Here is a 22461-nt window from a genome sequence, read left to right on the forward strand (position 1 = left end):
CTATAGTTACAATTTATTAATTTTACAAAAACCTTTTTGAATTTACTGATTTTGTATTTTGAGAGAGAAGTTGCGGCTTCTCCCATTCACTTCAATACAATCAGGGTTTTCAAGAAGCTAGCATCTGGTGACCATTAGAGAAATGCATGTTAGTGCACTCAGGCACGGCCTGAATGTCGGCAATGTACTGAAATTACAAATTTGCACGTATCCTTGGTTTGCAGAAATGTTTGTCAACTTTTTATTCTGGCAACTGAGCTGGCTTTCAGATTTTAGCATCTGGCAGCTGCAGTGAGAAATGTGCACTGCAGGACTATATAATAAGAAGTCTGTTCAGGTTCTAGCCATTGGAGAGCATTGGAGCTCAAAGAAACACCACGCTACTCTGGGTTCACAATGCTGTGTGTGCTGCGCTGTTGTCTGTCTGTCTGTAGTGTCTCATCTGTTCAAACATTAAAATGAAATGTTGATCAGAAAAAACTTAAGTAGACTAGCGTTATCAAATTTCTTACTGGGAGGCAAAAAGTAGCAACAGACACCTGACGCACAGAAAAACAGACTGACTGACAGGAAGCCAGAAATAAAAGGAAAGTGGGCTGCGAGCTGGGAGTTCCTCTGTGTTATTTGATGAAGGGTGGGAGGACAGAAAGGAAATGGACAGAGGGAGAGCTCACTGTGATTTGATAAATGCAGCGGTCCAAGTTTTACAATCACATCACACTACATTTGGAGGATTTGATGTCAAAGGTTCAGGACTGGGTCATACGATCATTAACGGCAACCTGAGAGGCTGTAACAGCGCAGTGTGTGGTGGAAGAGAGTGGTTACAGAAATAAGTCAGTTGGAACCAGAAATTTGCTCAGTTGAAGTCACTGCTGGCCTATTGACAAAGTTATATGTGTGTAGTCATTGTAAGCATGCAAGCCGTTTAGTCTATTATAATAGAAATCTGGGTTAATTAGAGTCAATGAAAGTGGAGACCACACAATTAGAACTTTACAATCACAATATATTGCAGAGGCTGACATTACAGCACTGCAGCAATAATACCTGAGAGGCTGATTCTGTCTGGGTTTTGTCAGTATGATGGTGGTGCAGTAGATACAAGGCACAGCTGCACACCTTAATGACCATACCAAAGTATCAGCAGGGGTATTTTATGGATAAAAATCTTTATTTAAGCATGTGTATACATATGCTCCAATCCCAATCCTCTTTAGCAATATAGTGCTGACAGCAACACAGAAACTAAACCAAGTCCAAGACCCAATCCCATTTCCAATTTTTACCCCTTCCCATCGTTTTGCCCCTCAGAACAGAGTTACAAGGGGTAGTGGTCGTATTCTCCACCTCTGAAATGGGACGAAAGACCCTCAAACCTCATCAGCGTTGTCAATAGCGCTCTTGTAAATAGACCCAATCGGACATTTACAATATAACGTCTTCCGCTGTGGTGATTTCTCTTGCATTACTGTGCCAATCACGAAGCCATTTGCTATTTATCCGATGGAGAAACATAGACGTTTGCAATTTGTTCAAAACTTCATGCTATCAATCAAGCCATCAAATAAAATAAAATAAAAACACTTCTTCATTACCTGGCCACTTATATTAGCAGTTATAGGGTAACTTTACCTAAACCAAAGATAATAGGAAGGAGGAATAACAAGGACTATTAATATTACTTTGCAAACCGTTCTGAGTGCAGAAATAATCTGACTGCCTCAAGACAGAAACGCCGGTAACATAATATCACCTCAGTCGTTTTGCTCTTGGAGAGAAAGAACCCCCCAAAACCTCAAAAACCACCCAAACTCTGGTCAACTTACCATTAAACAACCTTAATATGGCATCAATTTAGTTGATGTTTGTATTGAGAGCTTTAGTTCCACGAGAACGGACATTTTCAGTTTGAGCACTCACAGCAGGGTCGGACCATTTGTGGTATTAAGTTAAGTTTTTCCCAGGAGAAAAGCCAACAGTGTAAGACTGAGCTGGGAGTCAGCGTTCACTGGAAGAACAACTAATACAGAACTGTTCTAATATTAAAGAACACGTATTATACATTATCATGAGAAGAAAAAGTGCATGCTAAATGCTTATTCACTTTCTTGTTGATCATATCTGTATAGTATAGCCAAAGCCACCACCAGTCCGTTAGCTTAGCTTAGCTCAAAGATCGGAAATCGGGGGATACAGCTGTTCTGGTCCGTCCGTAATCTTAAGTGTACCCTATCAACCTCACAGACTCCACAAAGTCAATGCTCCCAGCTAAAAAGCAGTCCTTCACCTAAATCACAATTTATGTTAAAGCGATATACTGAGCTTTAGTTATGTTCATGTTCTTTCGAGTTGTGTTGGATTTCGGCTTCACTTCAGTGAATTTAAATTGCTGAGCGTCATGTTTATTCACTCAGAACAGCCAATGTGCCAACTGTACAGATGCTAACTGTAAGCTAGCTAGCAACAAATGCTGATTCAGACTCTGACTGACTGCAGAACTCACCGGAAACTGCAGTTCTTCCTGGTGTTTCCCACCAATCTGTCCCCCTCTCATCTAGCACCAAGCTGACTGGAGTAGAGATAAAATGATTTTAGCTTTGATAAGCGACTGCTGGACAACTCTGACAAACGAAAGTTAACTTCACAACTACCTGTATCTACTTAACTATTCTGAATAATTAACAGTTCGTTATCAGTTAATCAGTGACTGACATGAGAAACATGGCGGTGCAACATGGCGGACTATGTGGAAGAAGACCTGCTCCCTCTGTAGATGTGAAAGGCTCATTTTAAGTTCCTCTAAACCCTACACACTGGACCTGCAGGGCCTTAAATTGGTTTTTTAGGGTCTTTTAAAACATTGTGGTGTGGATACTGTTTGCTGCGTTTTCTTAAAGTCAGAGACAAGCTGGTCAGCGACGATCCATGTTATTCTTTTTTATGGCACTTAAGTCATCTCTGCTGCAGGTGCAGAGATATTGTCTCAAGTGCAGAAGAATGCATTTTTATTGTAAAACATAAAGCCTTTAGTTGCAGTTCCTCCTATCACTCCAGTGGTTTGGTTCATATCTCTGTTGTCTGTCCTGCGCCTGCCGCCTCCTTCTCTCCTTCACTCATCAGCTCTCAGAGACAGGAAGCAATTCACTAACCCCTCTCATCACCACTCCAGTTGTTCCCGTCTGCAGCACTTTGGCAAGCCATTTTGATAAATACCATGACAATTCATATACGGCGAGCCCAGCCATACCATATTAGCCTCAATATGATGGAGTGTGTGAATATGGAGCACAAATCTAGGGCCCCTGACTGAGTATAGTGCAGTATCCTCTTAAATCCCTTCAAAAAGGGAGCATTCCCTCATGGATTCATGAAAAGAGCCCATTTATAGACATGAAAAAAAAAAAAGGCCCATTTCAACAGACTTTAAGTGCGGCGGCCAAGGAAAACAATGTGCCTGGCCAGAAAAACTGAAGTCTGTAATGCACCGACTTAATTCCATTCTCTCGCATGAAAAGAGAATAAAAAGTTCAGTGCTGGCTGGAAAACTCACTGTGTCCGAATTGTGTGCGACTGACAGAGGCACTGACATACGAAGTATCACTCTGCACGAAAAATCAACTCGAGGCTAAATCACACCACAGGCTGCCTCAGCGGGGCCGGAGTACGTCACAGTGATATGACAAGTGATTTATCGACAGCTAAGCACAAAATGCTGAAAACAGGATGGAGGGAGAATGTGAGAGAGGGAAGTGAAGAGAGAGAGAGAGGACCGAGCAGACTGGGAAAGGGAGAGAAAGTACACAAAGACTGGATAATAAAGTGAGGGGGGGAGAGGAGGACGGAGAGCGCTTGGTGCCAGTCGTCGGTCCATTTGGTCCATTAATGTGCAGAGTAACGGCCTCACTGACTGAGGAATGATGGGAAAATGGCCCTTCCTGCAGGGTAGCCCTTGAAGTGATGTATAGTTGCGAGGACGGAGCGCGGCGCTCGATGGCCGATTCCTCCTTCCTCAGCTCATCACAGGCATAAACAACAGGGGGCCTTCCTGTGCGGAGAGGGCACTTTCACAACGCAGAGCCAAACCAAACTGCAGTGCATGAACTGTGTTGTTTTGGTCTGATAACTTTCAATCTGCTCGGCTCCAACTTTAAATCGTGTTACTGCTGCCTTTTTTCCAACTTAATACGAACTGAGGCTGACTAAACAAAAAGTTGAACACAAAAACAGTCATTTAGAGGAGACATATTATGCTTATTTTCAGGTTCATTATTTTCATTTGGGGTTTCTACTAGAATAAATTGCTTTAAAAAAAAAAACACCCGTTTTCTCATACGGTCCAGTGCTGCAGCTCTGTATTCCCCCTCTATCTGAAACGCTCTGTTTTAGCTCCTGTCTCTTTAAGAACCCACCCTATACAATACACAGTCTCCTCTGATTGGTCAGCCGACATACGCCTGAGCCAGCACCGCTCATTGTGTCCCAGGTTGGCTCTGTCCTGGTTTCAGCTTCCCGTTAGCTTCACATCTACCATGAATATAAATTATGCAATGCGTGACATGGTGACGTAGTCCGGAAATTAAAGGCGGGACCACTTACGAGGTGTTTCAGGCACTTCAGGAGCAGTGTTTTCTGTTGGAGAGGGGGAAAAAATCTAAAGAAATATTATAGGTCTCCTTTAATACAGTATACGTTATGTCACAGATTGTATAATCAATACCCTAATAACCATTATAACCATGCTTATGCCTACTTGAGCTTTAAAGACACCATTGAAGGGCTGCTTTAGTCAACATTTGGCAGGGTTTTGAAAAAAATGCAAACATTTTATTACCAAACAAGCTAAAACCGAGGGAGAGCATTTTTCCCTGCTGCTATAGGACACGAGAAATCACATGGGAGTACCGCTCTTTTACAGCTTCATGGATGTGCACTCTGGCCCAAGCAGATATGGATGGACGTCTACCCAGCAACTGATGAGGAGACTTGATTCAACCAGGTGAGCCAGCTGACCTGTCTTGAAGTGACAGTACATACCTCTTCAGGTTAGGATTACTAACTACAGATACTGGTGGGTATCTGTAAGGCTCTGGTTCAGGTTATCTTCTCAATGATAGTACACTACCAGATATGGGAATTGATTATGGGAAGAAGTACACAAACTAAACAAAATAACCCAAAACCCTAAATAAAGCAACATCATGTAATGTGTGTTTTTAAGCCTCATCTAAATGAAAGAAGGTTTTCAAGGCAGGATTTTTAGCTGACTGAATGAGAGGAGGCTGAGCCTGCCGACACACAGTACTTAGCTGGCGTGAAATAAAAGTTTCATCGAGAGCGTCAAACATTTTAACGTGATCCATCATGTTTTAACGTTGTTTGAGCTTGTTTCTGGGCTTCAAAAAATTCAGCTGGCTCGGAAATGTATTGAACCTGCGCTCGTATAAATCAAAAGCATTCACACGATCGTATTTCATCTGGATGTGAAGAAGCTTTTCGTCTAAACTACGCCTCTGCGTGCGAGTGATAAGCCTAAACAGTAACAGTAAAAACATAAGACACAGTCTGGTATTGTTGAACAAATTAACCAAATCTAAAACTTTATGTGCCTTATTTCAGAGTGGACAGAACAACAGCTGAGTCTGGAGGTAGTTAACAAGGAGAGAGCTAACAAGGTGAAGCCAAGTACGGGCGCAGGTCTGCTCCTGGAGTGTGAAATCGACTGGAGCGCCTGGTGCTGCGAAACCTTTCCTACTGGCAGGGAGCGACCTGCAATCATGGCTGGCTTTTAAAATACAGCTGTTCCAGGAGCCTGAGATGTGAATAATAGGTGCAATTTGAGATCGTTGTCAATTTTTCAAATAACTGACAAACACATTGTGGATGATTGTTCTCAGACGGGGGCCTCTGGAGGAGGAATTGCCAAAACAACTCGCTTAGAGAAAATTGCAGTCCTGCAAACAGTGGAGGAGAGTGATCACCATTTACTAATGAAAGCTCTCCTCGTGGGAGACATCGAGACTCATCCGTCACACAGTCACGGACCGACATTTGTTTTAGAGATAGTTCAGTTCGGGGGGCCTCAGCTGTAAAAGGCTTCCTATGACATGTTTTCCTATGATTAGTGAGAGTAAGAGCTAAGTGGGAGTCCCTCAGACCCGTCACTGTTGGATGGCACCGCAAAGTCGTTTTTCAAACAGTGCGTGTTGTCTGTCTGCAACTTTTCAAGCCTGTCTGTCTTTGGTTTGTGACTTCAGCACCTCTCGTCTTAAGATCTGGTTTCTCACTTTCCTCTTGCGTAAAGGGATTTCCCCTAACTCTTTATTCCTAACCATAATGAAACTAAATTTCCTCTTTAAAGTCAATCCATCTTCTGGTGGACGGAGCAGTCCATCAGGATCAGACGGTAAGACACAATGAGAACTGAGCTTTGTTAAAGAAAAAGAAAAAAAAACAAGCCCACAAAAGTATTTTCCTAATTGGGCCGCTTGAGGAAAAGCGTGTCAGGGCTGAAATCCATCACGCTGATTGCTGGCCTTGTCTGCGTGGAGCCACATGGGGGTGGTGCTGTGTGGGGTTTTGTTGGGGTTCTTGTGGTTTTGGATCCTGCACATGCTAGTTGGATCTCGGGAGGGAAGCCCTCGCACAGCCGAGAGCAGCTCATTACCTCGGTTAGTCATCAGCCCCACTGTCTGCAGCGGGATGATAAATGAGCAGGTCCTCATGTGTGGCTCTGACAGCCCCGTGGCACCGGGTCAAGCTGACATCTACGGAGGGGCGCAGACAGCGGGGAGGCCGGGCGAGAAGCAAGCACACTTCAGAGAACCGGTGAGGGCTTTCTGGGAATTGAAACACACCCTCCAGTGGCTGCAGTGGAAGTCATCTCTGGCAGCAGGAAGTTGTTTCTAAAAGTTTAGCTTCCCATATTGCACATCTTTACACTGATCACTCTGTCACTGACTTTAGGGGAGGGGAAACAAAAGATGCCAATAATGTTGAAAGAACACAAAAATGGCAGAAATCAACCATGAGGGCGCAGTGCAGCACCCACACAGCGTACAGGCTTGAGTAACTTGAGTTATCGGTAGTTGATGTTCAGATAAGGCAAGCGTCTGGGCGTGTTTTAGATGTAGTAACTTGATAATGAGTTTTGTAAGACAAAGGCAAAGTGCAGACTTTGTACCCCATCACCTCGAGTGAACTCCAGCACAAGCAATTGAAACCAGATAACCAACGCATTCTGTAACACTTTGCAGAACTTCAACCCACTGTGGTTGGGTGGAGAAATTAACTCGGTCCATCATGTGTTTCAAAATGTCAAATTCCCTGCGCCTGTACGGAGCTGTAGATTACAATGGGTTTAATAACTAGTGCTAACTCTGCAGCAGAGAGGATGTTCTGTCTTCACTATACAGATATCACGGTTGTACACTTTTTTTGTACTCTTTCACACATATACAATCAGGAATTGATTAAACCTGTTTGCCAGAATGGTTAGGTGATCATGCAGCTTGTAAACAAACCCCCAGGCTAAACACTTTTTTGGAAAAAGAAATTCCAGGGTTACTGACAGAAATCATTGCTGTGACTATTAATAACAAATTACCAAAAAACATTTCCCAAACTATAAACTCCGGCTGACTTCCTGGTTCAACCTTGACCTATTTCCTGAAGTTGTGTGCATACAGGTTAGCTGTGCAATGTTATTATTAGCTACCTCATGGGTGCACTCACTTTTGCCTTTCCTCCGAATAAAATGATAAGAACGTCCAAACTGTCAGCATGTCAGCGTGTTTGCCTGAACACTCAAGCCTGTTGTCCTCTCCTGACTTATTTTTAGCTATGTTGCCACTTTGTCAGATCTCAGCAGTTATTTCTGGGAGCACAATATTATATTATATTATATTATATTATTTTATTAAGCCTATAAAACTGTTCGCCAGAGCACAAGTTGTCATGAACTGTAGTTTTCCTTTGAAGCTTTTGCAATTTGGATTAACAGTGCTCATCTAAATTGGGAAATTGCATTATAAAAATACATTTGTGCAAGTAACATTTCTTTTTTTACTTCAAGAGCTATTTCCAGTTGTCCAAAAAGCTGACCAACAAACTATGGAAAATCAGTATAAACCAAAGATGATACTTTTCAGTGAAAATCAGCTGAATCTAATCAACATCTGAACATCTGATGAGCTCATAATCACTGTCTTGTTTGAAATACACAGAAATGTATTTTATTTAAAGGCTAAGTTCAGTCATTATCTACTCGCCCTCTACTCAAAACAGTGTTGCAGAATTCTCTGTAGTATTAAAGAAAATAAATATATAACTGAATAAAATTAAAAAATATATGTGTGTATATATATATATATATATATATATTTATATATATATATATATATATTTTAAAAAAGTGTGTCAAGTCTTTTTAAATCAATTTGCGGTCTCTGCACTCCTGGAGACTTGGATTACACTGGATGAGCTGTATGAGGCCATTTTATGTGTTATTCAGTTGGTTTTAAATGTTTTAAAACAGGTCCCTGGCTACTTCAGTTATTTACGAGAACGCCGCGATGCTGTTTTGCCGTGAAGCTCCAGAAATGTTTTGTGCACTACGAAACTTCATCTGACTTTCCGTCTGCGTGAGGGTGAGGAGATAAGGCCTGAATTTTCATCTCTGGATGAACTCACTGTTTAATAAGCTCAGTTCATTTTACGTGTGGTTGGTTAAAGTGCCATGTCTGCAATTTGTTAGCCAGCAAAGCTAACAAAGCCAAAACAATTAGTCCAGACCCACGAAGCTGACTTTTGCCAAGCTACAAGTCAGGGTTTTGGAGGAGTAAAGAAAAGATTTTTCCAAATCAGGTGAGCTGGTGTTTCTCATTGCTTCTCACAGATATTTGTACACAGATAATTCTGCAACTGATCCTTCACTGGCAACTCGAAGTCTTCTGGATGAGAAAACTCTGTGAAATGGGAAATACTTCCTGTAGGAACTGACATTCATCACCAGACACCACATGCTCTTTGACTCTCTGTCACACACACGACGCTGATGACTCCTCTCTCAGCGGGTTGTCCAGGTGCTGCATGAATAAATACATGTGCTGTGACTCCGCTCGGATGTCGCTTGTTGGTTTTTCACTGTAAAGTTTGGCAAATTGCGGCGATTTGCAGTCATAAATTTGTCATGCACAAGTTTCCCCTCTAACTACAGCAGACGTTCCTCGTTCAGCTGGCACTGCTGCGGCTACTTGCGACTGTAATGCGTGAGACAACCGGATGTCTCCCAGAGAGAGCGAGAGGGCTGCATGTTTGTGTGTGGACCTGTCACTCCGAGCTGAGTGATGTTGATGTGAGCTGAAGTGGCATGACTGTGGCTCTCTATGAGGGAGGTATGGCACAGAATCCAGACATGGCGAGTGTATGTGTGTGCGGTGGACGGCTTGGCAGACATGAGATGAAGGGGTGTCATGCCCCTCAGACTCTCTCACACACACACAAACACAAACATCCATATCCAACGACTGCGAGCATGAATGGTCATTCAGCCCCAGCCAGCAGTATGAAAACAAGTCAAAGGGAGGAAGACGAGGAGGGAAAGGGGGAGGATGAAGGATGGAGTCTCAGGCCAAAAGAAACATGGTGGGCTCGTCTGTCCTCCTCCCTGTCCTGATGAGCACCCCAGGCAAATATTCTGTGAATGAGAGCATATTTTGGGGGGCTACACTTCCCATTTTACCCGGCGAAGGAGGAGGTGGAGGAGAGGTGACTCACCCATGATGTCATGGGTTGTGAGATGAAAATTTTTAAATGAGTCTCAATGTGTATTAGAGGACGTGAATTTTGGCCTGCCTCTTGGTCTGGTACTTCTATAACTGTACAACATCACTGGTGCTCAACCATTTCTGTGTGGTCAAAGAAAAAACCTCCAGAAATCCTTTTAATTATATAGTACGTAACATTGTAATCTACAAATGATTGCAACTTTGTTATGTAATTTGTTGAGTTGTGTTTTACATTTTACCAAATGTTTCCAACAACGTTCAAACCCTGAGATATCTGTCATTTTGTTCAATATAATGATGATAATGCGTTTTCATGTTTCTGTCTCTGTAACTTCAGAAAGTCAGTAGATGTTCATAAATATCATAAAGGTAAACGTAACATGAATACAATTTTAAAAGATTACCTTGTCCTTGCATATCTCTGACTGTCCAGAACAATGATGATAACAACTCCCACGATCCCACGCTTCTTAAATCTTTTGTTTTGTTTCGATTGAGTGACCCCTAGTGGCAGAAATGATATACTGATGTATGATGTACTTGTACATGTTAAAATAATAGTTCAAAAACTTTATGAAACGAACGTATTCTCTTTCGTGAGAGGGTTAGGGAGAGATTGATACCACTCTCGTGTCTGAATGCTAAATATGAAGCTATCATCAGCTGCTGGTTAGCTCAGCTAGACTGCACAAGTCTATTCTCCTATTCTTCTCTTTTTAAATATCCGGATTATCATCAGTATATGGTGACACCCCTAATGTAGGCTAACTCCCCTTAAACCACAACTTTTTTGTACTGGCTAAGCAAACAAGATAACAGTATAGAAAGTTCATTAGTGAGTTTGGGAGCTGTTTCCCCCTGCTTCCTGTCTCTATGCTATGCTAAGCTTAGCGGCTGCTGGACTTCACTTCTAATTTAATGGACAGTCATTAAAAAGCATATTACCCCAAAATATACCCCAAATTTGTCCTTTTTCCTTTAACTATCCAAACGCAGAGAACATGATGAGCTGAGATATTTCCAGCACAGCTCCAAGGAAGAAAAAGGTTAAAAGCATCTATTCAACCGTTTTATTCACAGAACAAGTTAAAAACTCCTTGTGGAACATAAAGCCTCGAGCTTGTTTTAATACGTGTGCTTAAACACATAATAAGGACTATTTTTCTCTATATACACTCTTTACTTTGTTTAGCAGCTCTGTTGGTATCCAGGCTGACGTGTGCGGGACACAGAGCCTGGACACGCTCCTTTGATCTCTGGCTGCAAACCCAGCCACGATAATGAGGTGACTTTATGATCATTGAGAATTTATGCTCATTGGATATAACAGTTTTCAATTCAGCAAATTATGAGCCTTGTCCTTCCAAATGTCCACTCTGACATTCTCTCCACTTCTCCTGTTGCAGGAAAGCCGTTAAGCGAGGGGTCTTATGAAGTTTGCTGCGGGTGTGACAAGTACTCATGAGGGCTTAAATTACCTTTGAAGTGGCGGCTAATCACTGTGGTGAAGCAGTTTTGGCTCAGTGGCTACAGCTGCTTCACCAGAGGAGTCGACACGGAGCTGGGGCCTTGAAGGCTGACGTATTTCCGCTAAGCAGGGTGGCACAATGGAGTGTGATAGTCTTCTAATATGAATGATCAGAGGCAGGTCAGGTTCGTCTCTTAGAGCAAGGGTAATCAATATTGCTTTATTGGTATAAAGATTCAACTGAGAGCAGATCCCCAAATTGGCACATAATAGAGATTGAGCAGAGTAACAGTAGGAAGTATCAGGTTATAGGGTGCTGCAGGGATGACGGTTTGTTTTTGTTTTTTTGGCTAACCCGGAAGAAAAAAAGCCTATGAGATTTCTGAATTGGATTTTGGATTATTGCAGAATGATTTTTGAAGCTTTAATGCAGTTGCCAGAAGTAAAAAGCTGGATATGATTGGATGTTACTAGCCAGCGACTGTGAAGCATGAATGAAAGCGCTGATATCAGTCAGCTAATGCAAGCACAACTTCACCGCTCTGCCTGATCGGATGTTATAAAGCTGAACTTCTAATGAGGTAGACCATGAATCTCTTTATAAACATGATGCCTACATACAGTGATTAAAGATCACACAGAGCACAATTATTAGATCATATTACATTAGGTTTTAATGCTCCATGTGGGATTTGAGCGACTGCAGCCAAAAAGATATTTTCTGGCCTGCCACCAGGTTTGGTTAGGTTTAGGTAGTTTTACTTCTAGGTTAAGGTTAGGAAAAGATTGCGGTCATGTTCAAAAAATGTGATTGTTATAAGCAGATTAAAGTGAACAGGCGTCTCCAATATCAAAGTCATGCTCTCTGTGCCCCCAACCATCTTCTTTGACCTCCTTTGTAAGAGGTTTTGTGGCACTATAACCACGTTAAACCACTCTCAAGGCCTCAGGTCCCAAGAGGCCAGTTAGAAATCGAGACTTGGTTGTTGTTACCTTCGCTCCTGAGAGAGAGGAGGCATTATACGCGTGACCACAAGACCCTGCTTGTCAGGAAAACATAAGCAGAGCTTGTTTTAGGCATTGAATTTATTCTATTGCTGGTGTGGACAGCCTAAAAATAAGGGTCTGACAGTCAGTTCAGTGTAACAGAACTTATCTTCCCCAATTCCACATCAGTGCATTTTGAAACATCACACCATCAAAAGTAAACTAACAAGAGCAACATTCGTTTGTCAAACCCCATTAGAACCAATTAGACAGCCCCACGCTGAGTGATAACAGAGTTTGATAGCTCCCTGGGTGGAGACAGATGCTATCTGGCTCCTTCATTGAAGCAGCGCGACCTTTAAACACACCAGTGTTTTACTGAAGGGGATCCCAGTCCCAGCAGAGTCCTTTATCTCTCATGTAAGACACGGCGGTGTCAAAGAGCCCGTTGTGATCCCCCTCAGGACCAGTAGGAGGTATTTTAATAGCTGTCTGACCCGTGGTGCCTCTAGCGTGCTGCCATCTCTCACAGGGAAACTATTGTGCCGCATCAGAAACAGAGAGAGCAGAGGAGACCCTGAAAATAAGTAAGGCGGTTCCTCCTCTGCTGCTATCGGCTCTCCTGAGGCTGAGATAACCATCTTCAGTTAAGACTCTGGACACTGTTTTGTGGTTTTAGCCATTGGCTTCTTTTGAGCTTAACGCTGGTAGTATCTTGCCATGCTGATTGGTTTGATTTTGTTGAAGCTATTCAAAGGTGCAGAAAAGTATACTGGAATTTTTTTCCACTGAAGCACAGCCATCAGAATGGAGTTTTATTGCAGCAAATGATGGAACTGATGTACGGTATGGCCAGGGCCCACTCAGGTCAGTATTTCATGATGTATCTGTGAGAGGACCGGCACAGACACCGACAGCTAACATAACTGACCGTGGATGTATTGCACATCTGTGCAGCTCACCGGCAGCAGCCACGAACATGTTTCCGTGCTTAAGGTGAAACAGTTATAGCATGTGTTTTATCAACAACAAAAAATCCATTAATATCAATGGAATCGTCGCAATTAGTGGATTCGCTCATAGAGGTGGCGAGGTAAATTAAACAAAGCTATATTTTTTTACGTCAGGTTCAGCTTTGGTGAACTTCTTGACAGAGTGCTGAAGCTATCATAGCTCACGCTGTGTTGCGTCAAGAACTTTTATTCAAGACAGATATTTTATGGAACAGATGTTATCAGCCCACCGGCTATGTTCACCAACTAACCCTGGGAGTTGTCACTACAACAAAAAGCTGCAAGCAATGCAAATTTGGCATGGTTCAATTTTACTCTGCTACTACCTGGTGCCACGTGTCAGTGTTGCTAGTGATTTTTATTAGTTCATTTAAACATAAAAAACATCCATACAGCTCATCTGGGGTAATCCAAGTCTCTGGAAGCCCCGAGAGCCCAAGTTGTGGACATAGAAGTTATTTACACACTAGTTTAAGCTGAAATCTTCACGTTAGCTGCTAAGCCAAAATCGTTAGTGCACACCCCATCTGAAGTGAGTGCACGATGTAAATTACGTCATTTTAAATCAATTTGAGATCTCAAGGTTTTACAGAAATTTGGATAATGCGGGACGAGCTGTATGGAGCCATTTAATCTTCATGTTCTGTGGATTCTTTTACATTTTAAAACAAGTCCCCGTCTACTTCTGTTGTTTAGGAGAATGCTGCAGCTCTGTTTTGGTGTGTAGCTCCAGAAATGTTTTGTGGATTACGAAACTCCACTCGACTTTCCATCAGCATGGAGGAAGTGAGTAGATAATGACTGAATTTTCATTTTTGGGTGAACTTTTCCTTTAAACTTTGCAGCTTGAAAAGCTTAAAACCTCAGAGGACCTTTGAATTTCTTTGATTAGCCACACTATACCTGATCCCCTCACATGTCTCCCTCTCTCTTCCTGTCAGTGATGGAGTATTTACAGCACAGATTTCATCTTCTAACGTGAAGCTCTTCTGCTCTGTTCTTAACTTTGCTGTTGATCAAAACTCGTCAGCGGTTCACCTTCACAAAGCTGCGTGTCTCTCGTTGGCTGTGCGCTCCGAGGCGTCACCATCTGTCATCCAGCAGCAGGGCTTCATGCATGCGTCCTCCCCCATCTCTCCTCCCATTGCAGAAACAGCTGTAGACCGTGAACCGTGGAGTGCGGGTCTGACACGGATTACCTGGATACCGGCTTGAAGTCTGGGTGGGCATCAACCAGCGGGGAACAGAAAGGCAGCGCGTCTTTGAGTCTTTTTGTTTTAGGAAACTTTCTCTTTTTAATGGAATCATTTCCTAGAAGTTCAACCATGGCGAGCCGGCTTTTTCACACTCTGCACTTATTACTGATTCTGGAGTCGAGCTGGGGTAAACTGGTGTCTGAGGATCTCGGTGAAGCCGCGCGTCAAGGTGCCGATGTGCCACCGGCTGTGGAGGAGCGCGTCTTTGCGCACGGAAGCGCCAACCGGGACATGGTCTCCATCAACATGTTTAAAGTGTATGAGAAGTACAGTAAAGAGCCACTGCAGAGCCAGAGGGACGGAAACACCGTGAGGAGCTTTAAAGCTGTCCCGAGTGAGTTTATAATACTTTTACTGCTGGAAGTCTAATTTTCATTTTGTGTCAATATACATAAATTATTGTGTGTAAATGACTCTCTGTTTGTTTAAAGATCCTACAGGTTTCTTCAAGTTATTGGTAATAAATAAACAAATCAATATTGACTGAGCATTTTGTTTAAAATTATTAATTAAATTACATTTTCTATCCTTTTAATTTGGTTCATTTGTACTTTTGAAGCTGTTTTTTGTGCCACTAAAGTCATAATAATGAACCTAATACTCAGTTGGTGCTCATTCTGAAACATCACAGCTTCTAGAAAACAGACGAAATGTTTCTTTCCAAAAATGAAAAGAGTAAAAATGAACCATTGTAATAACCTGTTCTTCTACTCTAACAATGTATTGTCCTATAACTTAAAGGGGAACTATGTAGTTTTGGAGGAGAAGTTCAAACTCAGAATTTTAATATTTACAAAATTAATGAGGTAATAATACAAACATTCAAATACAAATATTTCTCTTTTCCTTAACTGAATAAACAAGCTGTTCTCAGAGGAAAATAAGGTCCCCAGAACACTGTTTGAAGCTAGAAAGGTGGCAGGGTCCACCACATATAAACAAAGTAAAACAGTATCAAACTGTGTTGTCCTTTAAAGGAGCACTATGTAGTTTTTTGGGGGAGGAGAAATTTAAATTAGAAGCTAAAGATCTTCACAAACTGATTTATTATGCCTAAAAAAACACTCTTTGTTTTCATGACTGAATAAACTGAATAAACAAACTGACCTTAAAGGACAACACAATTTCATGCTGTTTTGCTTTGTTTATATGTGGTGGACCCTGCCACCTTTCTAGCTTCAAACAGTGTTCTGGGGACCTTATTTTCCTCTGAGAACAGCTTGTTTATTTTAGTTTGTATTATTACCTCAATAATATTGTAAATATTAAAATTCTGACTTTGAATTTTCTTCTGCAAAACCACATAGTGCCCCTTTAAGGTAAGTCAGTCAGTTAGTGTAGTTTGTTTAGGCATAACAACAAACAATCAATGCAGATCTTTCTCTGTGATTAAAATTTCTTCCACAAAACTACATAGTTCACCTTTAAAACAGTTTTTAATGTTAATTACCGTTGAATGAAACTCAAGATTTATGCCTTTTAATGTGTTCCCTCACTTTTGTTTTCTCACTTCTACTTATTGTTGTTGCACGTTTCATCACAGATGGACCTTTTACATACATGAAAAAGCAGAAAGTTCACATTAAACTTAAAAAAAAAAATCCTATCTTGTGCACAAATAATGGCAAAAAATGCCTCATCTTAATTATTTCATCCATGTGACGTCCTGAAGATGTTAAACACAGGTGTTTTGTCAATCACACAGCTGCTCTCGGGCTCCTTTGTGCCAAACATCTTCCCCTCTCTACTCTGTCAGTGTTGTGATTCAGTGATCTGGGGGACTCTAAGTCTCGAGCCCTGTTAGTTATCCGGTAGCTGCAACAGCCTAGGTGTTAGACAAGAGCTTATTATCACACTCAGACACCGGCTGCACAGCAGAAAAGCCTCAGAGGAGCTCTTTCTCCTATAAGCATTTCCATATGGCTGCGACGGACCTACTGGACCGACCCAATGTTTGTCTTTCAGGCTGTGGTGGAAGTGTGCGAGACGAGGTTGAACTTGAAGAGCACAGCGATCTCAGGATGAGGCTTTTGGTCGTGCGTGAGGGAAAGGCACTTGAGCTTAATATTTTCCACGTTGCTGCTCATGTTGGTCAGATGTGTTGAGCAACATTTTGTGGAAGATTTATTGGAGGGTCTTATTTGTGTCTGTCAGACATGCCAGAGTGAGATGATGGAGACAAAACATCTGTGTTTGAACCAACAAGCACATCACTTTTTTGAGTCCTTTTTAAAGCCAGTAGATCAGATAGAAAAAGCATAAAGACAGGATGAAAACAGGCTGTTTTTCTCAGTTCTTTAACATGACGAACTTTGTTTTCTACTCGATCGACTCATTCTCCTTCTAATGTCTTTTCCCCAGGAGTCGTCCACGGCAAAGACGTGTTCCAGTTCAACCTGTCGTCCATCCAAGATTCAGAACTCATCCTCTCCGCCTCTTTTCATTACCTCTACAAGCGCCCTCGCCACAACCAGCGATCGTGGCGTTTCCGAAGGCCTCGCCACCCATCCGGCGGCCTCCAGCATCCCTATCCGACCTCCCCGCAGCTCCTCTTCCATGGATCGTCCCCAAACTCAGCTTTTGCAGCACCGCTGGGAAACATAACTCTGGCTCCTTTCAAGAAAGGCTCTTGGCAAACGAGGGATGTAACGGCGGTGATGAAACACGCCAGGGATGTTAAAGAGCTCGTGGTCACCGTGGAGTTTGATATGGGGTTCGGGACCAGTCGGGTGCAGCAGAGGAGTCCTCACGGCCAAGAGCGCCTCTCTCCCGCCAACCTGCCGTACATCTTGTTATACGCTGACGATCGAGCTATAGATGAGCCGAACAGCGTGGCCATGTCGCTCCAGCGGTACGGTTCCTTCCCTGTGGCGGAGGATGCATCCCCCTCAGCCTCAAGGATCCGGAGGGAGCTTCATCTCCAGATCCAAACCAACGACATCCCGGAGGTCCAGTACAACACCTTGAAGAACCACGAACTGTGGCAGAACACGTATTTCCCAGCCAAAGCCAAAGCGGCAGTGAAACCGGGGAGGAAGCAGGGTCAGGAGAACCACGAGGGCCTGAGCAAGCCCCAGGTGCTGAGCTTCGACGAGAGGACAATGAAAAAGGCCAGGAGGAGACAGTGGAGCGAGCCCAGGGTGTGCTCCAGGCGCTACCTCAGGGTGGACTTCGCTGACATCGGCTGGAGCGAGTGGGTTTTGGCACCAAAGTCTTTTGATGCCTACTACTGCGCCGGGACCTGTGGATTCCCTATTCCTAAAGTGAGTCAGAGAATAATGCAGACAACACAGACCCTGCTCATGCACCACTGATGTGTCTGTCAGGGTTATATAACTGAAACTGCTGAAGATACAGTTGCATGTCTTGTAATATGTAATGATTTTGTAGTATATTTTATTGTATTTTTAAATGGAGTCTTTTCTTTTAGACTGAATTGTGAACTGAGACAAGTAAAGACTTTAAAGATGAGTGCTGTATGTGACAGATTTGATTATAATTCATTACTACACAGACTGAAAACTAGAGCATGGATGAGTGCACATGAAAAGGAAAAGGCAAATATAATGAAAACTTAGTACACAACAAAATATATTTAATTCATACATTCTTTTACACTTCTTGGTGACTTTTTCACTTCATGTGAAGTGGAGCCTGACCACTATTGGATTTTTAGGGCTGATACTGATATTAGAGAGTAAGAAATTCCAATATCTAAACATCAGTCGACATTTTTTTGTAATTATCCCTCAAATCACGCTTGTGGTAAAGATATGTTACTGAGACAGGGTACTTAACAGTTTTACAATAAACTTTATTATCTAAAATGTCAGTGCACTAAAACAGTGAACTTTATTGGAGTTTATTAATTATAAAATTACCCAAAGCATCTTTTAATGCATTATGTTAAGTATGAAATAAAAACTTTGCATATTAGACAACAATATGCAAATATATCTGTGACAGGCCAATATCAGCCAATAATATCGGCCAACCAATATGTATAGGTCTGGCTCTGAGGAAAATATAAATCTTTTAAAGCATCAGTTGGCATTGCACAACCCGACCCAAACAACAGACAGGTTAAAAGTTTACACTTCTTTGTGTTGCAACTTTAAATTTTTTCACATTAAATTTTCTGCTTCGCTCTCGTCACAATGCTGTGCTTATACTCTGGTAAGGTTTAGGCACAAAAACCACTTGGTTAGGACAGGGTTAGTGTCACGCTTACAAATGCCAAACCACACAGACTCGAACTGTGGTCGCTGGCTTCCCAGCCTCGGGTAATATGGACATGATATGACAAGTTTGGTGCAAATGTCAATATGATACAAAGCCTATGACACGTACATTTGGATGTATTAGTGGTTTTCAGAAACATTTTCTGCTAGCATTTTATCTTGGCAACTGGGCAGCTTTAGAGCCAGACCAATACTTGATTTATGGGGTCAATGCCGGTATATATATATATAAACACACACACTTTTGGCAGTGATCCCTCAAATATGGTTACAAAAATATCTAATGAAAGCAGGATATTCAGTTTAACAATATCCTAAATTAATTCTGTCGGGCAGACTTTCTTTGGCATCTTTTGTTTTGTACACTGAGATGTATTAACATTAATCCCTTTCACTGTCACTCCTTCCCTTAGGTGGTGCGTCCTTCCAATCACGCCACCATCCAGAGCATCGTCAGAGCTGTGGGGATCGTCCCGGGTGTCCCTGAGCCGTGCTGCGTCCCGGAGAAGATGAGTCCCCTCAGCGTTCTCTTCCTCGACCCAACTAGGAATATGGTGCTGAAGGTTTACCCCGGCATGTCTGTGGATACCTGCGCCTGTCGATAGGGCCGGAGCCACCGGGACAGGCGATCAGTAGAGATAAAAGATTACGAGGAGGACGTAGATGTAGACTCGGCAGATATAAGGAGGGCATTTCCACATCGGGGAGGACAGTAATGATGAGGACAGCTGAGGATAAACTGATACAACTCTAGGTCTGGAGTCTCGATTGAGAACTCTCTTCTGAGTCTTGGACTGGTCTTGGTCCATCGGATGTGACTCCATTTTTTTCCTGTTTATCTAACAATTTTAATAAATGTGTTTTCCTCCACACTGCATGTATCTAAAAGCAGTTTTGAGTCATGGTCCTAAATTTTCTATGTATTACTGGACGTTGAAGTAAAAGTACAAAAATCCTACCGGTGGATCTTCATCTCTGTTGACCCTTCTCTTCTTTTTCAGCACATTTCCACTTTTATAAAGTGATTTTTTTTGCCTGTATTAATATTAGACAAGAAGACTTGACTTGTCCTGGACTCAGACCTGGTTTTGGATTTGGTAATAACATGACCAGGCTCAATTTCAACAGTTTCTGATAGCTGATCTGGCATCAGTATCTTCTGTTGCCCGTCCCTGTCTCAAGGATTCAACAGAATATTGGACAAACTGCACACTGACTCACAGACTCAGGAGGGTCGAAGGGACACATCCTGCAAAATTAATCAGTCCTTGTCGTGTAAATACTGTAGTTACTAATGCCAACTAAATGGTACTTATTCTCAAGTGATGTGTCTCACAGAGTGTCAAACGTTGTCATTGAATACCTCCCGTATATTAGCAAGAAATGTTAATCATGCATGAGAGGTCATTTTGTCTTTGAACTACATTTCAATAGTCATTTGTTTATATCTTGTATATAATAAGATTTAATGTCCTACAAGCATTGAGTCGCTTGTGTCTGCTGCATGTTACAGCACGGAGGGAAAAACGGTGCGTTGCTGCCACCTGCTGTGCATTCTGGGAAAGTTTAAGGGACTATAAACATTTTGAAGGAGACAGTTGTAGTTCTTCCTGTGGCCATTCAATGTTTCCCTTTCTTACATGAATACTGCTTATCAAAGGTGACATGTACAGTTTGTAATAATAGTGGATTTCCATAGTAATTAATAAGGGATAAATGTATCCAACCTTGTAACTGTATGGCTAAAAGTGTATTTGAATAGTTGTGTGATGTGTGGTTTAACATATCATGAACATAATGTATGCCTGGTAAGGAAATAAACTGAATTGTACATACGGTCAGAGATAATTGCTTACTTTCTTAGGTTTTATAGACAGTATATAAAGCATATGCCTAGACATATACCTGCCCATACATATACATTAAATAGAACCTGTTAGATTAGATTTCATATATATTTTATTTAAATTTAAGCTGATATCTCTGTTTATTTATGTATAATACTAATCTTGAAAATAACAGGTACTGGCCAGTCAAATGTGTAGAGTATGATAATGGTCCCTCGTCTGTCAAAGCTACAATTAAGAAGTCTGGAAAACCTGTAGTGAAATTTGATTATATTAAACTTCATTTCTTCACATGAAGGCAGTAATGTAATGTTTCTGAGTCCACCTGAAAGCCGCGCTAATCAGTATTATCAACAAATGGATCAGATGACTCTGGGAAAAGATAAATCAATTACTATGAAGTGTTTTTAGCACCGTTCAGCACGTTGTTTTGGTTTTGGTTGCCTCTGACTAATCTCATCAACAGGCATTTCTTTACAGCAAAAAACTCAAACCCACTTTAGATCACTTTCCATAAATATTCTTTGGGTTTTCGACAAATAAACGCTGTTGAGATGCCTGATCAAACCTCTTGGTCAACTGGAATAAGTCACATTACGTTCACTAGTTAACCTACAAGCTACTCCTCATTTTTATTCCTATTTGAAGCCAATAAACACATGAGCTTTGTTTGTATTTTTTTTCTTTATTGAGATATGTTCCCTTACACTGCTAATTGACCATTTTCACATGGCGGCCATTTCCCTCTGACATCACGCTCAGGGTAGGAAGCTCAAATAAACATAGGCAATGTGACAAATTGTTTAATTCACCATGTTGTCATTGATCAGCACCATTAAAGGATAGTAATTATCATTTTATTGTGGCATCGGGCCATATGTCAAGGTAAAACAACATTTTTGATGACCAATTAGCTTCAAACAGCTAGCGTTAGCATCCAACCACTTCCTAGCTGACATAACCTCTTGATGGTGTTACACAATACGACAGGAGAGCAGCATATTATTTCTAAAATTATCATCAACAACCGTCTTGGACACATTTATTTAAACCTGGAACTAAAGCACTGGATAATCAAAGGGTAATGTTAGCGAGGAAGAGGTTGAATGCTAACGTTAGCGAACAGGTTATCAAATTATTCTACCTTAAAATATCACTGATGTGCTTCCAAAATTCCGCTATCCATCATCATTTCAGCTGCTGATCAAACAGAATGATTATAATTTGTAAGATTTCCTACATATATACGTAGAAAAAGCACCATAGTTTCCCATCATTTGGCTTTCACAGAATTAGATTGGTAAGTAGTGTGATTTACATTTTTGGCGAAAGTCGTTTTGTAATAACTAATGAATGTGTACAGGTAAGGTATTCGTATTTATGACATTGGTGTATGAATAAATTGCAATCCGTAACTGTTGGGTGCCAAATTGCAAAAAAATACAGATTCTTGATGGTCTAAATGTAGTTTTAAAGCCTTGTGAACCCTGATATGAATATCACTTGAGGGAGCACTTGGATACATCTGCATTTCCTGACTTGAAAAAAGAAAAATGTTGTGTTAAATATTGGAATCAAACAAAGGTCATTACCTGTCCTAGTATAATATTGACATATCAGCCACCAAAAACCATGGGTTATTGGCCAAACTCTCATTTAATTTCATCGTTTTTTCCTGCATATTTTCCGACCCAGTAATTTGGCCTACAGTGATACGACCACAGATCTTTGTCAGTCCACTTCACCCTGCTGTGTTTGTTTCCCTCCTGCATGCTTACATTATTTGCTGTATCCATGCCAGTAGATTTTGTCGTCGCCTTTCATCACTGATTGACTCTATAGAAAGGAACGCTTAAAAGGG

The 22461-nt window shown here is 41.6% G+C and overlaps 1 protein-coding gene across 1 annotated transcript; it reads left to right on the forward strand.

Moving 5' to 3' along the window:
* Positions 1-14554: 14554 nt before the first annotated feature.
* On the forward strand, positions 14555-19358 carry gdf10b (growth differentiation factor 10b). The gene is made up of 3 exons (XM_073490256.1): positions 14555-14846; positions 16874-17775; positions 19167-19358. Exons 1-3 carry the CDS (start codon positions 14555-14557, stop codon positions 19356-19358), a joined length of 1386 nt encoding a protein of 461 aa, XP_073346357.1.
* The last annotated feature ends 3103 nt before the right edge of the window (positions 19359-22461 follow it).

This window comes from Pagrus major, chromosome 20 (genome assembly GCF_040436345.1).
Source record: "Pagrus major chromosome 20, Pma_NU_1.0".
NCBI lineage: Eukaryota > Metazoa > Chordata > Actinopteri > Spariformes > Sparidae > Pagrus > Pagrus major.

Excerpts from the sequence above, each read along its gene's own strand:
- gdf10b (XM_073490256.1), top strand. The coding sequence starts at position 14,555 with ATGGAATCATTTCCTAGAAGTTCAACCATGGCGAGCCGGCTTTTTCAC. Across the intron at positions 14,847-16,873 it reads GAGCTTTAAAGCTGTCCCGA|GAGTCGTCCACGGCAAAGAC; the intron begins GTGAGTTTATAA and ends TCTTTTCCCCAG. Across the intron at positions 17,776-19,166 it reads GTGGATTCCCTATTCCTAAA|GTGGTGCGTCCTTCCAATCA; the intron begins GTGAGTCAGAGA and ends TCCTTCCCTTAG.